Source organism: Vipera ursinii (genome assembly GCF_947247035.1).
Source record: "Vipera ursinii genome assembly, chromosome: 2".
NCBI lineage: Eukaryota > Metazoa > Chordata > Lepidosauria > Squamata > Viperidae > Vipera > Vipera ursinii.
Genome location: NC_139513.1, coordinates 273,394,685 through 273,419,803, shown reverse-complemented (window position 1 = coordinate 273,419,803; position 25,119 = coordinate 273,394,685). Strand labels below are relative to the sequence as shown.

Below are 25,119 nucleotides of genomic sequence, written 5' to 3'. Positions count from 1 at the left end.
CAGGTGGCCCTTTATATGACCTTTTTTGCCACAGCTGTTAAGCAAAGCACTGCAGTTGTTAAGTGACTCATGAAAGTGAATCGTGGCGGTTAAGTGAATCTGGTTTCCCCCATTGACCAGTGGGAAGGTTATAAATGGTGATCACATGACCCCCAACGTAGTGCAACTGTCATAAATGCATGCCAGTTGCCAAGCTTCTAAATTTTAATCATGTGACCATGAAGATGCTGCAATCGTTGTAAGTGTTAAAAATGGTCATAAGTCACTTTTTCAGTGCTGTTGTAACTTTGGAAGGTCACTAAACAAAACATTGTAAGTTGAGGATTACTGTATCTTCTATAAGCACGTAGTACTCTGTGATGGCACCCATATTGTAGGCAGGATCCCTCCATCGGTGATAGCTACAGTTCCCACTGTTGTTTTCTATTCTGCTTATGCTTATCCAGCACAAAATTTGTGCTGGGACTTTCCTTTTGATAAAAGATATAGGAGTCAGGGACACTGTGCACTTGCTTCTTCAACAGAACCAATTATTGTTAAATATCACCATGCATTTTGCATCTGCTCTTTCAAAGGTGACAGAACAGGAATTAGCGTTCAGTCAGCAGAGCTAATAAGTAGATGTCGATTCACAACCATTCATTCCTCACCTTTAATCATGTATATGTAGTTGGATTATTTGATGGATCTGCTGTCTTCAAGGCATGCTTAACCTCTCATACTCATAAGGGTTAATTCCACAGTGTGTATACCGAAGAATTTTAATATGTATCACTTTACTACCACAAATTAACTTGAACTTTCACAGAGTTGTACATAAAAGAGAATCTTTATAGCAAGCAAGAGACTAATGTCTCTAAAGCCCCCTTTTTTGTGGTTCCCAGAACCTCTTGACTTTATGCTCAAAACTGACATCTTGAGATGGCAAAGATGGAATATTGGAGCGTAAACTAAAAAACCCCCCCAAACTATCAACCCTAGTTATAAAACAAAATCCTGACTTTGCTCACATCATGCATTATGGTACCTTTTCCTCCTCCCTCTCTGGTATCTCCCCCACTCCACCCCCCACAAAATAAATGAAACTCTCAGCTACTAAATAATTGTCCATGCTGGCTTCCTGACCCTAGGGCTATTTTCATGTACAGTCATGGCCGAAATTGTTGGCACCCCAGAAATTTTTCCAGAAAATCAAGTATTTCTCACAGAAAAGTATTGCAGGAACACATGTTTTGCTATACACGGGTTTATTCCCTTTGTGTGTATTGGAACACAACAAAAAAGGGAGGAAAAAAAAGCAAATTGGACATAATGTCAAACAAAACTCCAAAAATGGGCCGGACAAAATTATTGGCACCCTTAACTTAATATTTAGTTGCACATCCTTTGGAAAAAATAACTGAAATCAGTCGCTTCCTATAACCATCAATAAGCTTCTTACACCTCTCACCCAGAATTTTGGACCACTCTTCCTTTGCAAACTGCTCCAGGTCTCTCTTATTGGAAGGGCGCCTTTTCCCAACAGCAATTTTAAGATCTCTCCACAGGTGTTCAATGGGATTCAGATCTGGACTCATTGCTGGCCAATTCAGAACTCTCCAGCGCTTTCTTGCCATCCATTTCTGGGTGCTTTTTGACATATGTTTGGGGTCATTGGCCTGCTGGAAGACCCAAGATCTCGGATGCAAACCCAGCTTTCTGACACTGGGCTCTACAGTGCGACCCAAAATCCTTTGGTAATCCTCAGATTTCATGATGCCTTGCACACATTCAAGGCACCCAGTGCCAGAGGCAGCAAAACAACCCCAAAACATCATTGAACCTCCACCATATTTCACTGTAGGTACTGTGTTCTTTTCTTTGTAGGTCTCATTTCGTTTTCGGTAAACAGTAAAATGATGTGCTTTACCAAAAAGCTCTATCTTGGTCTCATCTGTCCACAAGACGTTTTCCCAGAAGGATTTTGGCTTACTCAAGTACATTTTGGCAAACTGTAATCTTGCTTTTTTATGTCTCTGTGTCAGCAGTGGGGTCCTCCTGGGTCTCCTGCCATAGCGTTTCATGTCATTTAAATGTTGACGGATAGTTCGCACCGACACTGATGCTCCCTGAGCCTGCAGGACAGCTTGCATTTCTTTGGAACTTGTTTGGGGCTGCTTATCCACCATCCGGACTATCCTGCGTTGCAACCTTTCATCAATTTTTCTCTTCTGTCCACGACCAGGGAGATTCGCTACAGTGCCATGGGTTGCAAATTTCTTGATAATGTTGCGCACTGTGGACAAAGGCAAAGCTAGATCTCTGGAGATGGACTTGTAACCTTTAGATTGTTGATATTTGTCCACAATTTTGATTCTCAAGTCCTCAGACAGTTCTCTTCTCCTCTTTCTGTTGTCCATGCTTAGTGTGGCACACACAGACACACAATGGAAAGACTAAGTGAACCTCTGTCCTTTTTATCTGCTTTCAGGTGTGATTTTTATATTGCCCACACCTGTTACTTGCCCCAGGTGAGTTTAAAGGAGCATCACATGCTTGATACGATCTTGTTTACCCACAATTTTGAAAGGGTGCCAATAATTTTGTCCGGCCCATTTTTGGAGTTTTGTTTGACATTATGTCCAATTTGCTTTTTTTCCTCCCTTTTTTGTTGTGTTCCAATACACACAAAGGGAATAAACCTGTGTATAGCAAAACATGTGTTCCTGCAATACTTTTCTGTGAGAAATACTTGATTTTCTGGAAAAATTTCTGGGGTGCCAACAATTTCGGCCATGACTGTATGTGAGTCAAGAATAGCTTTCACAGTATTTGGGGCTACATTGATGTTGATAGACTCTCAGATGAAACATTGCATGCTGTAGGTCCCTTCCCTTAAGTGTGGTCACCTTATAGGACCTTGGAGACATGCTTTCTTTGTAACCCTTTTTGGAGTAGCATCCTACTTCAAATTTGAGAATTATAGGAGTTGGAGATCCAGTACATTTGAATTTGTCAGGTAAAATATTATTTTTAGCTTTGTGCATGATGTTCCTAAAATTTATTGTGTTTAAAATAAGAATGCTTTAAATGCTTATTAAAAATTGATTTACGATACATGCAAATAATACTTTTGCATAGGAGATTATAATATGTTCAGGCTTTTAACTGTTAGTTCAGTTGCTGTTTATATTTCTGCCTTTATAGGTATTCCATATAAGGAACTGACTATAGGTGTTCCAAAGGAGATCTTTCAAAACGAGAAAAGGATTGCCTTGTCACCAGCTGGAGTTCAAGCACTGGTTAAGCAGGGTTTTAATGTTATTGTGGAATCAAATGCAGGAGAGAATTCTAAGTTCTCTGATGACCACTATAGGCTGGCTGGGGCACAGATCCAGGGCACCAAGGAAGTATTGGCTTCTGACATAGTTCTCAAGGTAATAATTATCTTTTTACTACTACTATTAGTAGTATTACTATTACTATTTACTACTATTTAAGTTTTTCTCCAAGAAGAAGTGTTTCTCCACTTTGTTGTTGCCAGAGGGTTGAGGGTTATTGCTCTTTTATTGTTTTTATAGTATGTTTTTATCCATGTAAGTCAGGGGTGTCAAACTGCTGGCCTGTGGGCCGGATGCGTCATCCGGAAGCCGTGCCCACCCCATTGCCGACAATGGCAAAACTCTCCCAATACGTTGCATGATGTCACGTGACGTTACGAGTTTGACATGTCTGATGTAAGCTGTCTGAGTCACTGAGAATGGGTTGGACAGTCATATACATTTTCTTAAATAAATAAAAAATAAATGTTGAAGACTAATAAGGATGCACACAAAAATTTCAAATTCAAAATGAATAAAATTTATAGAAGTTTGTCTTCATGTAAAAAAGTTGCAGGGATCCTAGAAACATAATCCTAGCATATTTAAAATCATTGTGGTCAGGTATTGCTTATCTATAAGAGGCTCATTTAAGGAAACAGGATAAATCTTTATTAATGAAAGATTATGTGGGACAGATTTATCTCATAGATATTTCGACCACATTTTTGGAATTGGTAGGGACACACAGGCACTAGTAGGAGACAAAGCAGTATCAGCTTCCTAAATGCAAGTAGATAGAAGGCTACAGGTGTTTAATGTAAAAACCAGACATGTGAAAGAGGAATTTCAAGAAAACTCATTTGAATTCAGAGAGCTTGCATATACAGTAGACCTATGGGATAAGGTAGGGGTGTCAAACTGCCGGCCCACGGGCCGGACGCATCATCCGGAAGCCATGCCCACCCCATTGCCGGCCCACCCCATTGCCGGCAATGGCAAAATAGTCCTGATATGTCTCACGACATCACGTGACATCGCAGGTTTGACATGTCTGGGATAAGAAATATTAAAGGAAGCCAGTGCGACTTTATCATCAGTTTATCCTTAAGGTGCTGGTCAATCAACATGGAATAAATAACAGGGAACCTGTCTGACAATGAAAATGCATGAAGTCTGTCAAAACAAATTTAAGTATATACAGGCAGTCCTCACTTTATTGACCATTCAGAGTTATGATGACATTGAAAAAGTAAATTTATAACTGGTTGTCACACTTACAACCATTGTAATATTCTCTTAGTCAAGCGATTGCCATTTGTGTGCTTCACAGCAGGCTTCGGATGTGCAAAGTTAGTGGAGAAGCAAGCAGTAAAATCACAGATCATGATCACATGATGTCTTGCTTAACGATGGGATCTAGTTGTGGTTGTTAAGTGAGGATTACCTGTATATATGTATTATGTAAAGCTTTTTGAATTCAAATTGTTAAAATAAGTTCAAAGAAGTTGATTTGCATTTGAAATTAATTGTTCTGATCATTTTGGAAGCATTTCCAGCTCAAAACATCTCCCAAGTGTTGGAAATAGCCATTTCAAATGGGAAGCAACAGTTTCAAATATCCAGAGCCATTTTGAACTCAGGAAGTAGGCATGTTGAATTCAAAAGTTGGGTTTTGAAAAATTGCACATACCAAGGTGGCAAACATACCTAATGCTCCTGCTTCTTTTTTTTCCTCACAACTACCCTATGAGGTAGGTTGGGCTGAGAAAGAGTGATTGGTCCCCAGTCACTCAGCCATCTTTCACACTTAAGGTGGGACTAGAATTCAGAATCTCCTGGTTTCTAGACAAGCGCTTTAACCACCGCACCGTAATGGCTCTCTATGTAAGAGAATTGCTACATAATCGGTATGCATCCTCATATAGGACTTGCTATGCTGCTAGCTATTGGGAACTGTGGGCCTGTCCTAATTCTTCAAACATCATCTTAAAATACTATTTGCATAGTACACAGTGTATTTTGATCTATGGTGGTATAAATCATAGTGTGTGAGTTATAAAATTCAGTCACTTTTACTAGCTAGATTTATTATTTGAAATCTTTCACCAGCAATCCATTCTAAAAACATTAGAAATTCTAACACAGGTTTCTTTGGAACTAGGACAAAGCACATCAGATAAAGCTTTGTCTTACAGAGAGCAAACTTCAGTTGCTGAAGAGCAGATGCAGTTATTAGGCAAACTGTTGACTGAGCAAAGTCCATTTTGCTGTTACTTTTCTGTGGCAACACTGTGTTAACATTCTATTTCCATAGACTGAAACTTTAATGATGATTAATTGTCCTTCCCCACTCTTCTATCTCCACTGACAGTAGGGATGCTGGTTTTGAGTGAAAATAAATGATTCAAACCAAGGAGGAGTAAAGTTGGTGAAAGCTATATAATTAGATAATTTATTATTTTATATTATATTATCTAGCCAGCATGGGTGGCTGGGGAACTCTGGGAGTTGAAGTTCACCCATCTTAAATTAGTTTAAGTTGAGAAACACTAATCTAAAAAAAATCAAATAAAGTAATAAACTAGCTAACTAACTAACTTTCACCAATCTGACTCTTCCTTGTTTTGAATCATCTATTTTTTCTTAAAACCAGCATTCCTGATGAGAAATGACCTTGAGAAATACTCAACTAGACCAATTCTTCTTAAAGTAGGGGTAATTACTGCAAGGATAATTTGAGCGTATCCTAATGGTAATGGAGCACTTTGTAATTGCTTGTTTGTCGGCTGAGGATCCAGTTTGTAAGTTGTTTTTGTAAAACAGCAGTGTGATATTTTTTTGGGGGGGGGGCGGGGAGGTTGATGTTGGTGATGCTATTCAAGACTGGGAGATTGATAATTGGGTCAAACAGTTTAGAGCCACTGACTTACACTGGTGGGCAAAATCTGCCCAGGAATTTTGTTAAGATATTTTTTCAGGTGATTAGGTGATTATTAGGTGATCTCAGGAATGGAACTCTTCATCTTTTGTTATCATGACACAGCAGGTGTTACATTAACCAACAGCAGAGTTTTCGGGAAGAGGCATTATAAAGCATGACTTGGCAACTAGGATGTCCCAACTTAAAAAAATATGCAAGACATTGTCCTTGTCCAGCTGCTGATGTTCTCCAAAACATTACAAGGTCATTTCTGAAATATTTTGTGAGAGACTTATAGCCCTAAGGGGAGAGTTCAGAATGAACCATGAATTATTAACTAAAACTTATTAACTAAATAATAATTAACTAATTATTAACTAAAAGTAAAAACTTATGTACCATTAACTAAAGGAATTTCCTATTGTAAAGAAAGGAAAAATCAAATCTTCCACATCATTAGCAACTGTGTAGATTCTGGATTCTTCTTTTCCAATACCTTTTTGCATTGGTAGAACATTTCTAGGTAACCTAAATAGGGCTTTCCCCCCCCCAGTACAATTGGCAGACATTGCAGCCCCATCCAGCTGAGATGGGCCTGCAATATAGGAAGAAAGAATTAAAAATTCTCTGTCCTCCTCTTTGTCCCCTTATCCAGCGCCAGTTCTTATGCTGTTTCTTTTTTAAACAAATAGCCAGTTTAAACAAATAGCCAGTTTAAACAAATAGTCCCATTTAGGACTTACATGTCTTAATATAATAATTTATAAACTGGTTGTTGTTGTTAGCTGCGAAGTCGTGTCCGACTCATCGTGACCCTATGGACAATGTTCCTCCAGGCCTTCCTGTCCTCTACCATCTTCTGGAGTCCATTTAAGCTCACGCCTACCGCTTCAGTGACTCCATCCAGCCACCTCATTCTCTGTCGTCCCCTTCTTCTATTGCCCTCAAGAGCATTAGGCTCTTCTCCAGTGAGTCCTTCCTTCTCATCAGGTGGCCAAAGTATTTGAGTTTTAGCCTCAGGATCTGGCCTTCTAAAGAGCAGTGAGGGTTGATCTCCTCTAGGATTATAAACTGGTATTGTTAATAAATTATATGTAATAATGTAACTATTAAGCACAAAATTATTAAATAGCATTTTATTTATTTGTTTACCATGTTTGTAGGCCTATTCCACTTGGGAGTTCACAAAATAAATACAGCAGTTAGAAAAAAGCATGAAATGCTTTTAAAAATTAATATATTAGAATATTGCTTTTTTACTTTATTTTCATTCTTGCGTTATGAGTTTTTGTGATTTACTCTTTTTCTACTCCTCTCTAGGTGAGGGCTCCGATGTTTAATTCTGTACTTGGTGTCCACGAGATTGAGCTTTTAAAATCACATGGTACTCTGATCAGTTTTATCTATCCAGCTCAAAACCCAGATCTGCTGAACAAATTAGCAGAAAAAAACACCACCGTCTTGGCTATGGATCAGGTTCCACGTGTGACCATTGCTCAGGGATATGATGCTCTCAGCTCTATGGCCAACATTGCTGGGTATGATGCCACGTATTTTTTTTTACTCATTTGCAGAATTCTACTAATAAAGAATTTGAAATGGGGTGGAATTCATATTTCAGACAAATGTGTGCTTTCCTCTTCAGTGAACAAATTCATTGCTCTTAAGCTGGCAAAGAAGAAAGAAATTACAGTTTCTAACAATTGGAAAGTTCTCAGAAAGTAAGGCCTACAGGTAATCCTCAACATACGACCACAACTGAGCCCAAAGTTTCTGTTGCTAAGCAAAACATTTAAGAGAGCTTTGCCCATTTTATGAACTTTCTTGCCACAGTTGTGAAGTGAATCATTGAGTTTGGCTTCTCCGTTGACTTTGCTTGTGATCATATGATCCCAGGACACTGCAATCGTCACGATTACGTCCAATTGCCAAGCATCTGAATTTTGATCACTTGACTGGGGATGCTACAACAGTCATAAATGTGAAAAATGGTCATAAGTTACTTTTTTCATTGCTGTTGTAACTTTGAATGGTCACTAAAGAATGGTTGTATGTCAAGGACTATCTGTATTTTAGTTCAAAGGAAGAACAAAAATTTGAAGCCATTATTTATTATTTATTAATCAAATTTATATACAGGGAGTGCAGAATTATTAGGCAAGTTGTATTTTTGAGGATTAATTTTATTATTGAACAACAACCATGTTCTCAATGAACCCAAAAAACTCATTAATATCAAAGCTGAATATTTTTGGAAGTAGTTTTTAGTTTGTTTTTAGTTATAGCTATTTTAGGGGGATATCTGTGTGTGCAGGTGACTATTACTGTGCATAATTATTAGGCAACTTAACAAAAAACAAATATATACCCATTTCAATTATTTATTTTTACCAGTGAAACCAATATAACATCTCAACATTCACAAATATACATTTCTGACATTCAAAAACATAACAAAAACAAATTAGTGACCAATATAGCCACCTTTCTTTGCAAGGACACTCAAAAGCCTGCCATCCATGGATTATGTCAGTGTTTTGATCTGTTCACCATCAACATTGCGTGCAGCAGCAACCACAGCCTCCCAGACACTGTTCAGAGAGGTGTACTGTTTTCCCTCCTTGTAAATCTCACATTTGATGATGGACCACAGGTTCTCAATGGGGTTCAGATCAGGTGAACAAGGAGGCCATGTCATTAGATTTCCTTCTTTTATACCCTTTCTTGCCAGCCACGCTGTGGAGTACTTGGACGCGTGTGATGGAGCATTGTCCTGCATGAAAATCATGTTTTTCTTGAAGGATGCAGACTTCTTCCTGTACCACTGCTTGAAGAAGGTGTCTTCCAGAAACTGGCAGTAGGACTGGGAGTTGAGCTTGACTCCATCCTCAACCCGAAAAGGCCCCACAAGCTCATCTTTGATGATACCAGCCCAAACCAGTACTCCACCTCCACCTTGCTGGCGTCTGAGTTGGACTGGAGCTCTCTGCCCTTTACCAATCCAGCCACGGGCCCATCCATCTGGCCCATCAAGACTCACTCTCATTTCATCAGTCCATAAAACCTTAGAAAAATCAGTCTTGAGATATTTCTTGGCCCAGTCTTGACGTTTCAGCTTGTGTGTCTTGTTCAGTGGTGGTCGTCTTTCAGCCTTTCTTACCTTGGCCATGTCTCTGAGTATTGCACACCTTGTGCTTTTGGGCACTCCAGTGATGTTGCAGCTCTGAAATATGGCCAAACTGGTGGCAAGTGGCATCTTGGCAGCTGCACGCTTGACTTTTCTCAGTTCATGGGCAGTTATTTTGCGCCTTGGTTTCTCCACACGCTTCTTGCGACCCTGTTGACTATTTTGAATGAAACGCTTGATTGTTCGATGATCACGCTTCAGAAGCTTTGCAATTTTAAGAGTGCTGCATCCCTCTGCAAGATATCTCACTATTTTTGACTTTTCTGAGCCTGTCAAGTCCTTCTTTTGACCCATTTTGCCAAAGGAAAGGAGGTTGCCTAATAATTATGCACACCTGATACAGGGTGTTGATGTCATTAGACCACACCCCTTCTCATTACAGAGATGCACATCACCTAATATGCTTAATTGGTAGTAGGCTTTCGAGCCTACACAGCTTGGAGTAAGACAACATGCATAAAGAGGATGATGTGGTCAAAATATTCATTTGCCTAATAATTCTGCACTCCCTGTAGTGTCCCATCTCACAAGTTTCTCATATCCACTAGTTGAAGAAGGACTTCTCTGTGATCAGGAAATCTGAAACTGAAGAAGGAGACATGCTACAAGAGAAGCAGAAAAGTGAAAATGGTGCAGTGCTGTAAATGAATCTGTTTATGTTAGATTAACATCCATCTTGTCCTCCAGGAGTTCAAGGTGGCTTCTCAGCATTTCCTCATAACCACCATTTGAAGTTGGGCTCAAAATAGCAGTTAGCCTGAAGTTTTGCTGTTAGCTTCTGTAGCTGATAGGTGTTTCCATGGACTTAACTTCTCTGTATGTGAACTGCTTTGTCAGGCTGACTGAAGCAGGACTCATATTTTGATATCTGGAGCAATTGAAGCATACAAAATTGATGGCAAACAGCTTGATAAAATTGTGTCAATGACAACTTATTTTTCACTAGTAGTTGTGCTCGAGCATGAGTCTCTCATTCCATGATTTGCATTGTGTCCAGTTGTGACCCATTCTTTCTTTCAGTTACCAGATTCATTTGAATTATCCTTTATACCAGAGGTCCCCAACCTTTTGGGCACCAGGGATCGGTTCTGTGGAGAAAGGTTTTTCCATGGACCAGAGTGTGTGTGGTATTGTGTGCTGCCTGCATCCCATAGATGGGGCTTTGCTTGTTTGTGCGGACGGTTTGTTGGCATGCTGTGGCCTGGTACCAGTCCATGGACCGGGGGTTGGGGACCCCTTTTTTCTGCTATGTTGGTTATGTGAATGGGAACAGAGGATAGATGGGTAGATCAGCAAATGCTACTCTCTGAAGCCACACACAGAAACCATACTACATCAATGGAAAAATGAAAATGCAATAATACTGATGGCTGGTCTTCCTTCTTTTAACAGTTACAAGGCAGTTGTACTTGCAGCTAATCATTTTGGTCGATTTTTCACTGGTCAGATCACGGCAGCGGGCAAAGTTCCTCCAGCTAAGGTATGTGTGGGAAAAATGGGTAATGAATCAGTCATAAGCAGGTAACAATGCTCTTTGTGCCTTGATATGCCGATTACAATCTCTTTTAGTGAGTTTTCTTCTCCAGAGACTCTGTTTAACCTTTCCCTCGAAAATCAAAGGTAATTTCTTTTGGTGTTTGCAGTGATTTGTTGAATTGTAATGAATACTGAGTAATTTACAAATGTCTCTCAAACTAAAGCTTAAGATATGCAGATTACAAAATTAATGTAAAATCTGGTTTACTGCTGCTGGAAAATAGTAAAATGTCTGTCATTTCCACATGTTAATAACTTTGTCTGGTGAACTGTAATTTTAATCTTGACTTCAGGCTAAATAACATGACTGGTCCAGTCATTAGCATCATAGCTGAAATAACTTTCTAAAGTGATACGTTTCATTGCAGTCCTGTACAGAGACATGCAATCTTTTGTAACATTTATGTTCTATTACTGCAATGCAAATATAATCTGCTAATAATGGATTTCTTACATTATCTCTTCCAAAGTGGAAGACAATTACATCCATTCTGGACTATGTTTTAAAATATTAAATGATTTTCTCATGTGCTGCTCTGTTCTTCAGTATTGCTATAAAAGTACAGACAGTAGCACCAAATTCTTCTGAAGGAGGAAGAGTAAATTCCTCGCAGCTATCTGGTGTCTGTCAATGATAACATAATTCTTGCCAAGAATGCTGAAAATTCTTCTCCAGGTTTCACAATTAGTTTCTTGCATACAAGTATAGAAAGCATGACTCAGGATCCAATAGAATCTTTTGAAGTCAAGCTTTCATTCTTTACAATGATGATAAATAAACTTCAGATTTGTAAAAAAAAATGTCTGGCAAAACCTCTTTCCTCTAAAGATAAGCCCAATCAAAAGTGATGTTTTCTTTCTGTGTCAGGAGGAGGATAAATTAGGCATACAGGGTTACAATGAAATGTAGCATGATGTGATGTTCTACAGAATTAAAGCAATTCAGTATGATTACTTTTCTGTTTTTTTTGCCTCCTAATTATTGTTCCACAATTGCAAACTGCACTGGGCTTTTTTAAAGGTTTTCCTCCATTAAATTCTTTTTTAAATACATGTTTGTAATTTTGAAAAAAATGTGGTTCCTGTAAGAATGCTTGCATTTTTTTATTGTGTAAACCAGTAATTCTGTGTTTATAATGATACTAATATAGTCATGCACCTGACTAGCTGTTTGTGTTTCAAGCAAAGCTGTAAGAGAAGAGACAGAACCTGGAGGTGTAGTCAAGAGACAACTCAGCCTAGAATTGTTACATGTCCACAAATGCTCCAAGTCCAATTCCTCTGGAATCTCATTGACTCTTGCCAAATGCCAATTTAGTGCTGACAGTTAGTTGAGTAGATTCTGGTGTATAGGCATGAGCAATAAGTCAACTGGAACTTAATGTGTGGTCCTGATTCTTTGCAGTTGACAAAAGCACAGTGGAAATTGTTGAGGCCATTTCTAGATGTGACTGAAGAAATTAGATTTTTAAACCAGTGCTATTTATTGTTTGTATGTATGGAATCAAAAGAATGAGGCATATGACTGTTCCAGAAATCTTTATTTTTAAATACCTATTCAAGTTTTCTGAAGCTGGCTAATCAACTGGAAATCAGACATTCCACTATGGGAGAATTCAACAGTACTTGTATTGATTGCTAATTTTCCCCCCAGCAAAATCCTTAAGGGTTGGATAACTGATATTCAATACTATTGATTGGCTATTATTTTCCTTTTCAAGAAGCTTTATGTTCTTAGGCAAACATCTGCTGTTGGGTGCCACTTAAAACCATCCTATATCTTCATTCTATGTTGATTCATGCCAGTCATTTAGTATTTGCAATTTAGATTGGTATAAGTTATTATAATTCTTTGCTTGGATGTAGGTTCTGATCATTGGAGGTGGAGTTGCTGGATTAGCATCTGCAGGAGCAGCTAAATCAATGGGAGCTATAGTTCGTGGGTTTGACACCAGGTAGACATATATGAATTTTAAAGATTTATTTACTTATTTTGATCCTTCCTGTCACTGTTGATTCCTGGCAACTCTTTGGATTAATCCCTGCAATTTTCTAGGCAAGGTTTTTCAGAAGTGGTTTGCAGTTGATACCTTCTGCAGAAGGTCTGAGAAGGTGTCACTAGCCAAAGATTATCCAGCTGCTTTTGTGCCCAAAGTGGGATTAGAAGTCACAATTTCCCAGTTTCTAGCCTGGTTTCTTAACCACTACATAAAAATGGTTCTCAAATTTTATTAGTTAATAATTCATTTGCATTCTGTTGTTCCTCAAGAACAATCAGAACAGCGTGCAAAGAGTTTATTTCCATTTCTTCTTAAAATAACTTTGTGGCTTTTGTGGCTTTTTTCAGAATTATTGAGTAGCCCAAGTAGGCTGCATGACTGAGTACCACTGTACTACATGGTGTAAGGAATAATTCAAGCTTTTAAATTTTTCTGAGATTCACCTTAATAATTCACATAAGGTTTTGGAGTAAAGGAATATCATCTTGACTTACTTTTTTTGAAATGCAAACTCATTCACGTATGGGTTGCTACTATTTTGTTTCATTATTATTATTATTATTATTATTATTATTATTATTATTATTATTATTATTATTATTATTGATGTCACAAAGTTGCTTATAATTCTGGAGCTTCCTGAGGGCTTCTCAAGGTATTAATTAGCTCCAACCCCTTCTGAGAAGCCACCTGCTTAGACAATTCACTCAGGTTTCTTTGAATTTCTTTTGGGGATTATTATAGTATTTCTCTCGAAGAATTAAATCCATTTTAATATTTGTATATTAGAAAGTATGGGATAATCCATAGTACTGCATTGTTGCTATACAGTTAGTCCTCAGTTACCAACTACTTGTTCAGCAACTGTTGAAGTTGTGACGGCACTGAACAAGTGGTATTTACAACTAATCCTTGATGTTTCAGCTGTCTCAGAGCCCCATGGTTCACATAATCATGATTTGGGCCGTTAGCAACTAGTTTGCAATTATGATGGTTGCAATGTTCCATAGTCATGTAATTGCCATTTGTAACCTTCCCTAATGGCTTTCCATGGCCAAAGTCACAAGTTGCTCCCAATGGCTCTTTTCAGCTATTTCTCTTAATGTATTCAGGAATACATAGAAAGGACAAGCAGGGTGCATTTTAGCCATTCGTTTGTCATGAAGATGAAGAAATGAAAAGGGATTCTATATCTGTAAAGCTTGAACATAATGGCAGTTCTCACTTAACTATGGTAATTGGGACCAGCAATTCCATCTCTAACTTGATTGCGGTCATAAAGCATGCCATCATGCGACCACACTGGCCTACAATGGCTATTTCCAGTCATTAGGCAAAAGATTAGGTGGTCACCATTTTATTATTTGTAGCCTCTAGCTGGCCTCCCTATTGACTTTGCTTCTTGGAAGCCTGTGATTCATGGGCCAAATGCCAAGTGCCCAAATCACCATCATGTGACTAGGAATTCTGGGATGGTTGCAACTATGATGACTCGTTGCAAGTCTCCTTGTTTGTTGCTGTCTTAACTTTGAATGGTTGCTGAACAAGTGGCCACTGAATGAGGACTACCTGTATTTGGAACTGTAGTCTCAAATTTGATTGATTCTCTTCTTATTTTCAGGCCATTCAGTGCGGTATCCCTATCCCCATCATTACCTTGAGTGTTTATATTATTATTTTGTTCTTATTCTCCTTCTCCTCATAAACAAGGCCACAGCGAAACAACAAAACCTACGATGAGAGTTATCAACAATAAAATCTTTAATCATAATGTCAAGACACTAAAAACAATAAAATACAGCAAATAAAATAAAGTTTGTTTAGTAAACAGGTAGGGATATTCATTCATTTGTTCATTCATCATATTTACATAGCTGCTCATTTTATAGAAAAATGAAGGATCGCTATGTGAACATTCTTTGTCTTACTGTTTTCACAAGGTCACTACCACTTTTGTTTGACCTCCAGGCTTCCTGAAAATTTCAAGTTTTATTACATCCCTGTGAGATTAAGAAAACAAGTAATTCAGGCATTTTCTCTGTACTGAAATAATTCTTATGTGACAAACTCATCATCACTTTACCTACACACCTGAATTCATCCCAAGCTTCTATTGGAGGTCATTTTTAAGGGAGAATATGATTTTCTAGTTTGAAGACACCTGTATAGAATTATTTCTGGTATTAATGTTCTGTATATTATTTGCCCTTTTCCTTGTTATTAAGAGTTTGCTTTATTTTCTACTTGGCAGAGCTGCTGCATTAGAACAATTTAAATCGTTGGGTGCTGAGCCTCTGGAAGTTGACATGAAGGAATCTGGGGAAGGCCAAGGAGGTTATGCAAAAGAGATGTCCAAAGAGTTTATTGAAGCTGAAATGAAACTCTTTGCTAAACAATGTGAAGAAGTTGATATCATTATTACAACAGCACTTATTCCCGGTACATACATTCATTTTTCTCTAGAATGTTTGATTGGAGTAATAATCTTTGCTCCAACTCATATTGAAGAAAGTAAGTTAAAGGCCAGGAATTTATTGTCTGTACTTCTGGAATGGTGACTGACATGACCTAGGTACTCGACAAGGTGGTGAGTTTTGCACTATGCAGCAAGTTTGTGGTCCAAATGGCCCCTTCCATGTTTATACAGGTAGTCCATAAGTTATGACATAATGGAGCCTGCCTATCACAGTCGTAACTCACGACAGTCATAAAGCGAGTTGTTTTTTTACAGTTATTAATCACCACAATCACTAAGTGAACTTGCTCTCATTAACCAAACACTGCGGTTGTTAAGCAAACCAATGGTTTGCTATGGGTACTGTATTACTGAAAAGCAGAACTAAATACCAATTTCCAGAAAACCGTCATAAAATGCAATAATTTGGGATGCTGTAACATGCAGCCTGGCTGTCCCATGCCCAAAATAAGGTCACGTGACTGGTGGGGACTGTCTGTTGGCACATTGAATCCATAAAGTACCTCTCAGGTAGGTTTTTCGAAGCTTGGAATGGTTACTAAGTGACCAGTTGTAAGTCAAGGACTACCTGTAAGTTTCTGTAAGTAAGACTGATTCTCTGGAAATTTCCAGAACTGAAAAAGCTTAAGTGTTCTTTTTATCTAGAGAAAAATGATAGAACGGGTTATTAAGTACAGCTTACAACTTTAGAATATTGTTCTTTTCAGGTAAAAAAGCTCCGATCCTCTTTCGAAAAGATATGATTGAATTGATGAAGGAAGGGTCAGTGGTTGTAGATCTAGCTGCTGAAGCAGGGGGAAATATTGAAACTACAAAGCCAGAGGAACTCTATGTTCACAAGGTAACTTTGTCAGGTTCTTTATAGCTGTACTTTTTAAGTATAAAGTAAGGAGTTTCTAACCTAACTCTCCCAGCATAGTGCTCTGTGAAGTGGTTATTTCCTGGTATTTCTTGTCTCCAAAATATTTAGGGTTCTGAATATGGTAGTTATCTCATACTTAAACTTAGTAAGTTTCCTTACTTTGTTTACTCACAGCTAAGTGGAACAAATGTGCAACAGATTTGTTTTAGTCAATATTGGTAAAATGTTTAATATATTTAGTGTTCCATGGGCAGACACATGCAATATACCAACTACTTGGGTTTGATAACAAGTTGTCCTCAATCTATGACCATTACATTCAGCAATCTTTCAAAGTTATGATAGTGAATGGTGGTTATGATCAGTCCTTGGAGTTCCAGCTGTCCCAGCACACTATGGTCATCGATTCACTCTTATGATTGGTTGCAGTGCCCTGTGATCAGATGATTACCATTTGCAACCTTCCTTTCCGGCTTCCCCAGAATGTCAGTGGGAAAGTCAACAGGGAAGTTGCAGGTTGCTGGGCTAAGTTTCCCCAATCCATTCCTCCTCCCCCAGCTCCTCAGCACTTACACAATGCTGGCCACTTGCATATCTCTGTCCCCAGCCCACCTCTCTCATAGCTTTGCTGACCTTTGCTGCATCCTTGCCTACCTTCTGTGATGCATCTTTTTAGCGTACTCTTGGGCACCCTCTCCAACCCACACCACACACTCCCTAATTCTCATCTCACCCTCTGAGCCACACTGCATCTCCATGCACCATTTTGCTTCCTCCTCCACTTGGCACCCACCAGTCTGGGACTTGCAGTTTCCAGCTGGCTTTCCTTCTCAATTTGATTGTGGGAAGCCAGCAGAAAGTTGCCTCACCTAATGGACTGTGGGAGTCAGTTAACAACAACAGCTGGGACTGCAGCAGTTACCTTCACTAAGCGATTCGGTCATGCTTTATGATGGCATAAAGCTTAGCTATGGAAATTGTGGTACCAATTGCCATTATAAGTTGAGGGCTACCCTTATTTCCTTGTACTTTTTTTTCAAATTGTGCTATAAATAAATAGGCCCATGAAAATAGATAAAATAAAAATATGAAAGCACGAAGTATGTTAATTCAGGTTTTTCTAATTTAACGAATAATTCTTTTGTTTAAAAAAAACAGGTCAAGGTATCCTAATTGAGCTCCTAAACTAGATTTGATAGAAGACTTTCAGACATGGCTAGATTATAATCTTGATTGTAAGCAATAAAGCTATTCACAACAGTTAATTGCCTGAAGATATAAATTCCTTTTATAGCTTCAGTATTTCAACTTAATAGCTTCTTCCTCCTGGTTTTCTGAAACAATAGATACTTGTTGTTCTTGGAGGCCTTGAAACCAAGTTGCACTGTGTTTACTTAACAGTCACCTTCATCCTAAGAATCACTACTTCTCACTCTAACCCTTATATTTGTTAATCAGGGTCAGCCTATCATCATGGAAGATGCCCCATATAAACTCAGAAATTGCTTTCAAAAAGTTAATAGGAAAACAGTTGGTTTATTTATGTCAACATTTACTGTCATGACTAGATTTAGATTTTGAATAAATGGATTTTCTTTTTCCTTTTCTTCCCACAAATTAAAAGTTTATTTAATCATATGTACAAATACATGACAAAGGGCATGTAGAACTTTAGTATCTTCTGGAAAAGTTAGATATGTTAGGCCTGTAACCCTGAAAAATTGGCCCCAGGTAGCAGCAACAATATTGGACAAGGTAGATAAAGAATCTGACTTGGCATAAAGCACTTTCTTATGTTCTTTCATCTGTATTTTTGTTGTCTACAGGGAATCACACATATAGGTTACACAGACCTGCCCAGCAGAATGGCAACCCAAGCTAGTACCTTGTATTCAAATAACATCACAAAGCTCCTGAAAGCCATCAGCCCAGACAAAGAAAACTTTTACTTTAATGTAAAAGATGAATTTGATTATGGTACTCTTGACCACGTTGTTAGAGGAACAGTGGTAATGAAGGTAAAGGGGCTCTTTTTTTTCCTGAAGCTGAGGATGTATATTTTATTTAAGTAATGTTGTTTATGTCTCTGCATTTGAATTTCCTGTGAGTGAAATACAGTCATTCCCATTTTGAAATGTATTTTGCAAGGAAAGTAGCTTATTTTTCATTTACTATTTAACATTAATATTATTAACAAATGTTGTTGATATGCTATTTGGTTAGGATCCTTGACTTCAGAAGGATTAAAATGTGGATTGCTAGGTTTTATGCTTGAAAAATCCCTTTGAGGTGGTCATTATAACTTTTATTTATTTATTTGATTTCTGTAGCCACACATCTCAAATGACTTTGGGCAGCATACACTGTAAATATGTAAAAATAAAACAATAAATATACATGATGACCAAGTAAAATTGGTGACAGGGAACTTCCCATTCAACATTTTTGGTTACATATTTCTCCTTCCCTTTTAACTCAGTTGAATAAGAAAAGGAAGGCCCAAGGATATGACCAGCATAAAGAGTTCGGACACGGAAGGCAAAGAAAATCTGTGTGCATCTGGGTATTAGACAAAATTAATGAGAAAAATATATGGCTGCTATGATGAAAGTGGTTAAAGTTTAATTGGGAAATCTAAGTGCCCCTCTGCCCATGGAGAGGAAGATCTTTAGGGTGCCCAAGTATGAAACCTATAATATTGACAGTCTACTGAAATATCCATGAGAAGCTGCCATTAGTAATGGTGGGAAAAAATGTACATTGAAGGCCCTGGATCCAAAGTCTCTTCCTTCCTGTGACACCCCCATAACATCAGCCTGAAATTGCTACAACTGTGAAGTTGATTTACTTTCTGCCAACCAGATTCAACAGACTAGGAGTCCATGTATTGTCTTCCGCGAATGTACTTTGGAATTCCTTCCCAAAAGACAAATTGCCTTGTCTATTGCTTTGTCCGTTACCTTAATTCAGGGGTGTCAAACTCAATTTCATTGAGGGCCGCATCAGCATTGCCGTTGCCCTCAAGGGGCCGGGTGGGTATGGCCAGGGTGGGCGTGGCCTACTGGGTGGGCGTGGCCAGCTCTACATCGTTCGCATCAAGGGTGCCTATTGGGGCCTGGGCAGGAGTGGGACAGATCTGAGGGTCTCTGGCAGAAGGAGGGTCTCTGGGCCAGGGCCAAGGCAGTGGGGGCCGTTCCCTCACTGTTTCCAGGATGGCTTTGCAGGCCACATGAAACCACTTCGTGGGTCGCATCCGGCCCCTGGGCCTTGTGTTTGATATGTCTGCCTTAATTTATCCAGCCAGGTGTTTCCTGATGCATTAGGATTGCAAATCAGACTATCCTAGTCAGTAGTTTTGAAGGAGTATGGGAGCTGAAGCATTTTCAGGGTGCCCTGTTGCCAAAGACTACTTTAAATTAATCAAAAAGAAGAAAACCTGTCTAGATATCAAAGTCACCGCTCCCTTTATATTTCCCTTTTTGTTTTTCTATTGCAACTTTGAAGGTAACAGGGCCTCTGGAAGGTTTTGTTGACTCAGAGACTGTGGTTTTTGAATCATTAATGTAAATCACTTGATCTTTTAATTAAGCCTTTAGTTCTTCTTTCTTCTTAGGATGGGAAAGTGATTTTCCCAGCACCACCTCCTAAGAACATTCCTCAGGCAGCACCTGTGAAGCAGAAGACAGTGGCAGAGCTAGAAGCAGAGAAAGCTGCTACTATTACACCTTTTAGAAAAACGTTGACCTCTGCTTCTGCCTATACAGCAGGTGAGAAATGAGTGCCACTCTTCGGCTTTTCTGGAATTTGCTGACACAGTTAAGGGCTGGACTTGCCCAATCCAAGAAAATGCAACTTACTTTATTTTTGCCATTGTTCAGATGTGTGGATATCAATTCTCAGAATTTTTTTCATAGATCATGTTGGCTGGAGAATTCTTGGAATTAGACCAGGCATGTGAAACTCGTGACGTCATGTGACGTTGCGTGACGTATTGTGATTTTTGACATGCCTGAGTTAGACAATCCAAGATGACAGCCTCAGTCATTCAAATCCAGTAGCATGACCTTAAAGCTGGTAAACTGTCAAATGGGACATCTGTTGAGCAATATAGAATTCCTGTAGACCACACTCTTTACCATCTAATCTTGGCAGACAGAATCTTGGCAGAGAGAGATTGTCTCTTCTCCTATATGTTAGTTCAGCCAAGACTTAGTGATTTACAGTATATCAGCATTTTCATCCAGGATTAACTCCTAGATCATAGGTGTTGACGTAGGTGGAATTTTACAAGGTACAAGGGAATGTCTTTTATGCTATCATTTTCTAACTATACTACAAACTGCCATTTTTCTCCTTGTAACTGCTAAGTTGCACCGTATGTCCCTCTGCTCTTTCTTGCTTCAGTGTTTGCTCCCTGGCCATTTTTCTTTTCCATTCACCTACATTTTCCTGAGACAGTTCTTAACATTTGGCCATTGTAGTTCAGATCCCTGTCTCCAGACTTCTTCTAGCATAAGTAAAGATTTAAGGGGGTGCCCTTCACCTAGATGCTTTTCTAACAAGTGTCTAATGAGGGGGTAAACTCCTTTAGAGTCACACCATTGGCGCTCTTACTTGTGTGGTGACCTCAGTTATTCAGGGCTGTGTTAGACGAGGCTATGGAAAGCGATGCAAAATTGAATGGGCTGTCTCTAATGAGAACACACAATTAACGGTTTAAGGGAGCTGTTTTCCATAAATTGCCAGCCAGTTAGTATATACATTCTGCCTCGATCACTGCCTACCTGAAACAAACCATGGTCACCTTAGCCTCCATTCACAGGGAGGTGATGACAGTATTCCAAAAGACTGATTTTTGTTTTGTTTTGCAGGAATTGCTAGTGTGCTTGGGCTGGGTATTGCCTCTCCCAATTCAGCTTTCACTCAGATGGTGACAACCTTTGGTTTGGCTGGGATTGTTGGATACCATACTGTATGGGGTGTGACTCCTGCACTCCATTCACCACTCATGTCAGTGACTAATGCCATCTCAGGTACAACTATAACTTTATTTATTTTATTCAGTTTGGTACTACCCGACTGAGGAGATTCTGGGTGGCTAGAATAAAGACAGACATACTGTATAAGAAAAACAAGACCTAGCAAACAAGAAGCTGGAAAATTCAGTAACAACCCAAACATTCCACAAGTTCCAATGGGCAGCAGGGTGTTCAGCCAGCCTAGGGCAATGCTTGGGATATCAACCAGATCTTTTATCCCTGTAGATGCCAACAGGGTAAAACCTACATGGATTTCAGAGGGAATCATTCTCACTGGAATGAGAAGACATGCTTCCTGGGTCTGATTAATCGAAAGAACCTGGAGTATACCAACCCTGTCAGCTGAAATTAATTGGACAAATATTTTGGCAGATAGGCAGTCCCTCAAGTAATGGGCCCTATGCCATGTAGGGCTTTATGGGCCATAACCAACCCCTTGAATCACATCTGGAACCAAGCTGGCAACCCGTATAGCTTGTAGAACAGAAATCTCACAGGGGTATATCAAGGCATAATTTGCTGTGCTGCGTTCTGGATCCGTTGAAGTTTCTGAACTCAAGGGCAGCTCCACACACAGTGCATTACGATATAAAAGATGAGGTGGCTAGCACATGTGGGTCTGAAGGACCTCCTGATCCAGGAGCAGGTATGTTTGGTGCAAATACTTCTTTTGAACATTAATAGTTATGTTCTTACTCTCCTGTGATTGGGGAGAAATTTTATACATTAAAAATGAAAATATGTGAATGGAACTAGTGTGTATCTGAGTTATGTGTTAATTATGATTGTCTATTTGAGAGTGCAGTTGATGGCAGTTCATACTTTCTGTATTATGAAGCTCAAAGCTTTCCTTACCTATTTTTGCCATTAGAGCGAGTGCTATAATGTCTTAAAAATATAGGTTATATATTTTATATATACTTTATTACATATTACAGTTATTACAGTGTTCTCCAACCTGGAGCATCCAGATGTTGGGCTTTAACTTCTATATTCATTCTAGCACTGCCGCTACGCATGTTGCCAGACATACTAGAATCAAAGTCCAAAACACCTGGAGTACATCAGGACGGAAAAGAATAATCTAGACCTACTTCATCTTATCTTTTATTTGCTCTTGTAGTCAACCAGTAATGAACAAAAGCTATAAATATAGTTCCTAAATATGTGTAGACGTACTGCAGAACTTTCAAAGCCTATCTCCTAGAAGTCTTAAAGTCTCCCAAAGTTAATTTTTGCACTGTTTATGGCAAAGATTATCACTTGAGAAGCAGACCAAATAGACTAAAAGCTTTGTACCAGTCCTTATTTAGTCCAAAAGATGGATTGCCAAATTTACTAATAAGCTTCTAACTCTGCATTCCACCTGTGGTTGCTCCTGAGTCATATTTAATGTTGAAGGACTATGCCAAGTTCCAACTTCTGATTGGCCAAGATGTTGACAAAACATCATGGCAACTTTTGAATTATCATCCCTTCGAGTAAGCCGGGCATGGAAACGGACTGTGAGTTCTAGTCCTGGCTTAGATATGAAAACTGGCTGGGTGACTTTGGGCCAATCACTCTCAGCTCAGCCCATTGATGTGTGGAAAATAGAAGGAGGAATAGAAGGAGTATATATGTTTGCTGCCTTGAATTATTTATATATATATATTTATTTATTTATTTATTAGTTTTTATAAACCGCCCTTCTCCCGAGGGACTCGGGGCGGTGTACAGAGGAAGGAAGGTATACAGATTGAACAATAAAGATAATAAGAAACACTAATGAACACAAACTGGGACCCCAATTAACGCTATCATGCCAGGCCAGCCTGCTGAAACAGGAAAGTTTTTAAGTCGCGACGGAAGGTACGGAGGTCAGGGGCCATCCGGATTTCTGTTGGTAAGGTGTTCCAGAGGGCTGGCGCACCCACTGAGAATGCCCTCCCCCTGGGGGCCACCAGCCGACATTCCTTGAGCGGTGGCACCCTGAGGAGGCCCTCTCTGTGGGAGCGCACAGGACGGTGGGGTGCTGACATCGGCAGAAGGTGCTCCCGAAGGTAGTCCGGACCCATGCCATGTAGGGCTTTGTAAGTCATCGTTAGCACCTTGAACTTCACACGGAAGGCAGCCGGAAGCCAGTGCAGCGCACGGAGGAGAGGTGTGATATGGGAGTATCGGGAGGCTCCCAAGAGTGTCCGTGCCGCCGCACTTTGCACCAGTTGAAGCTTCCGAGTGGATCTCAAGGGCAGCCCCATGTAGAGAGCGTTACAATAGTCTAGGCGAGATGTCACAAGGGCATGGGTGACTGTACGTAAGGAATCCAGGTCCAGATAAGGCCGTAGTTGGCGAATTAGTCGAACCCGGGAGAAGGCCCCCTTGGTCACAGCTCCAATGTGGTCTTCCAGGGAGAGCTGCGAGTCTAGGAGGACACCCAGGTTGCGGGCCCTATCAACAGGGGGAAGTAACTTGTCCCCAATGTTAAGCAGTGGGACGTTCTGGATCTCCTGGCTTCCCGGTACGTACAGCCATTCAGTCTTGTCCGGGTTCAGTTGAAGCCTGTTTCTCCCCATCCATTCCCGGACCGCTTTCAGGCAGCGGGACATCACGTCTAGGGCATCACTGATATTGTTTGGAGTTGAGATAAAAAGCTGGGTGTCATCAGCATACTGATGGTACCCTACTCCAAAACTGCGAATGATCTCACCCAGCGGTTTCATGTAGATGTTGAACAGGAGAGGCGAGAGGACCGACCCCTGAGGGACTCCGCAAGCGAGAGGCCTCGGGGTCGACCTCTGTCCCCCTGTCGACAGAATAAGAAATGTCTTAATAGTGTAACAGAATCTTTAAAAAGGTAACAATGTTTTCTCTTCTCTCCCTGCTAAAACCCAGGCAGTTTTAACTTCTTTCTCATTTTGTTTGACTTTCCTGGACCGAGTTCATCTCTTGCTAATAGCCTCTGCATATTTTGTCCAAGGACCTTTCTGTTTTGCTCTATGTAGCAATACAGCATAGATTTCCATAATAAAGAATGCATTGGGTAGATGTTTGTATGCCACACATTTCTTAATTTGATAACCTTTGTTGACTGGCTGCAGGCATTCTTAAAAAGAAAGGTGTGGTAGAGAAAAGTCTGTTGTATGTTCCTAATCCGTGAAAAGATCTGAAATTACAAAATTTTAAGTCTTTAGACTATGTATAGCAAATAAATACAGGTAGTCCTTGACCTGTAACCAGAATTGGCAGCAGTATTCCTGTTGCTAAGCAAGTAGGTTGTTAAGTGAGTTGTGTCTGGTTTTATGATCTTTTTGCCACAGAAGGGCTCATTTAGTGAATCACTGTAATTGTTAAGTGAATTGTGCAGTCGTTAGGCAAATACGGCTTCCCCCATTGGCTTTGCTTGTCAGAAGGCGACTGGGAAGATTGCAGATGACGATCAGATCAGATGGCAGCTGGATGCCGCAAACATCCAAGCAGCCAAATTTTGATCATGTGACCGAGGGCATGTTGTGACAGACGTAGGTGGAAAGACACTTTTCAGTGTCATTGTAACTTTGAACCAACTGTAAATGAATGGTTGTAAGTCAAGGACTACCTGAATATAGCAAATAACTGCATGCAAAGAAATGATTTTGATCAAGGCATTCTTTGTTCAATTACATTGAATTTTATATAGTCTTTATAAAGGATATGGTTAAAGTGAGATTAAGGCCGAATTTAGTAATGCTTTGGGGGAGGGTTCTTCTGATCCGTTGGGACAGCAGTAGATCCCACAAAGCTCCCCCCCCCCAAAAATGAAAAAAGTGCAAGAACTA

At 39.6% G+C, this 25,119-nt stretch overlaps 1 protein-coding gene across 1 annotated transcript in view; it reads left to right on the top strand.

Annotated features, from left to right (window-relative positions):
• Window positions 1-25,119, top strand: part of NNT (nicotinamide nucleotide transhydrogenase) — a 68,831-nt gene that overhangs the window by 11,849 nt on the left and 31,863 nt on the right. Inside the window, exons 3-11 of the mRNA XM_083355099.1 lie at window positions 3,187-3,416; window positions 7,543-7,760; window positions 10,802-10,889; window positions 12,812-12,900; window positions 15,197-15,384; window positions 16,129-16,262; window positions 18,110-18,301; window positions 19,897-20,050; window positions 21,155-21,316. Of these exons, the coding sequence (XP_083211225.1) occupies window positions 3,187-3,416; window positions 7,543-7,760; window positions 10,802-10,889; window positions 12,812-12,900; window positions 15,197-15,384; window positions 16,129-16,262; window positions 18,110-18,301; window positions 19,897-20,050; window positions 21,155-21,316 (1,455 nt within the window). The remainder of the gene's footprint in view (window positions 1-3,186; window positions 3,417-7,542; window positions 7,761-10,801; window positions 10,890-12,811; window positions 12,901-15,196; window positions 15,385-16,128; window positions 16,263-18,109; window positions 18,302-19,896; window positions 20,051-21,154; window positions 21,317-25,119) is intronic.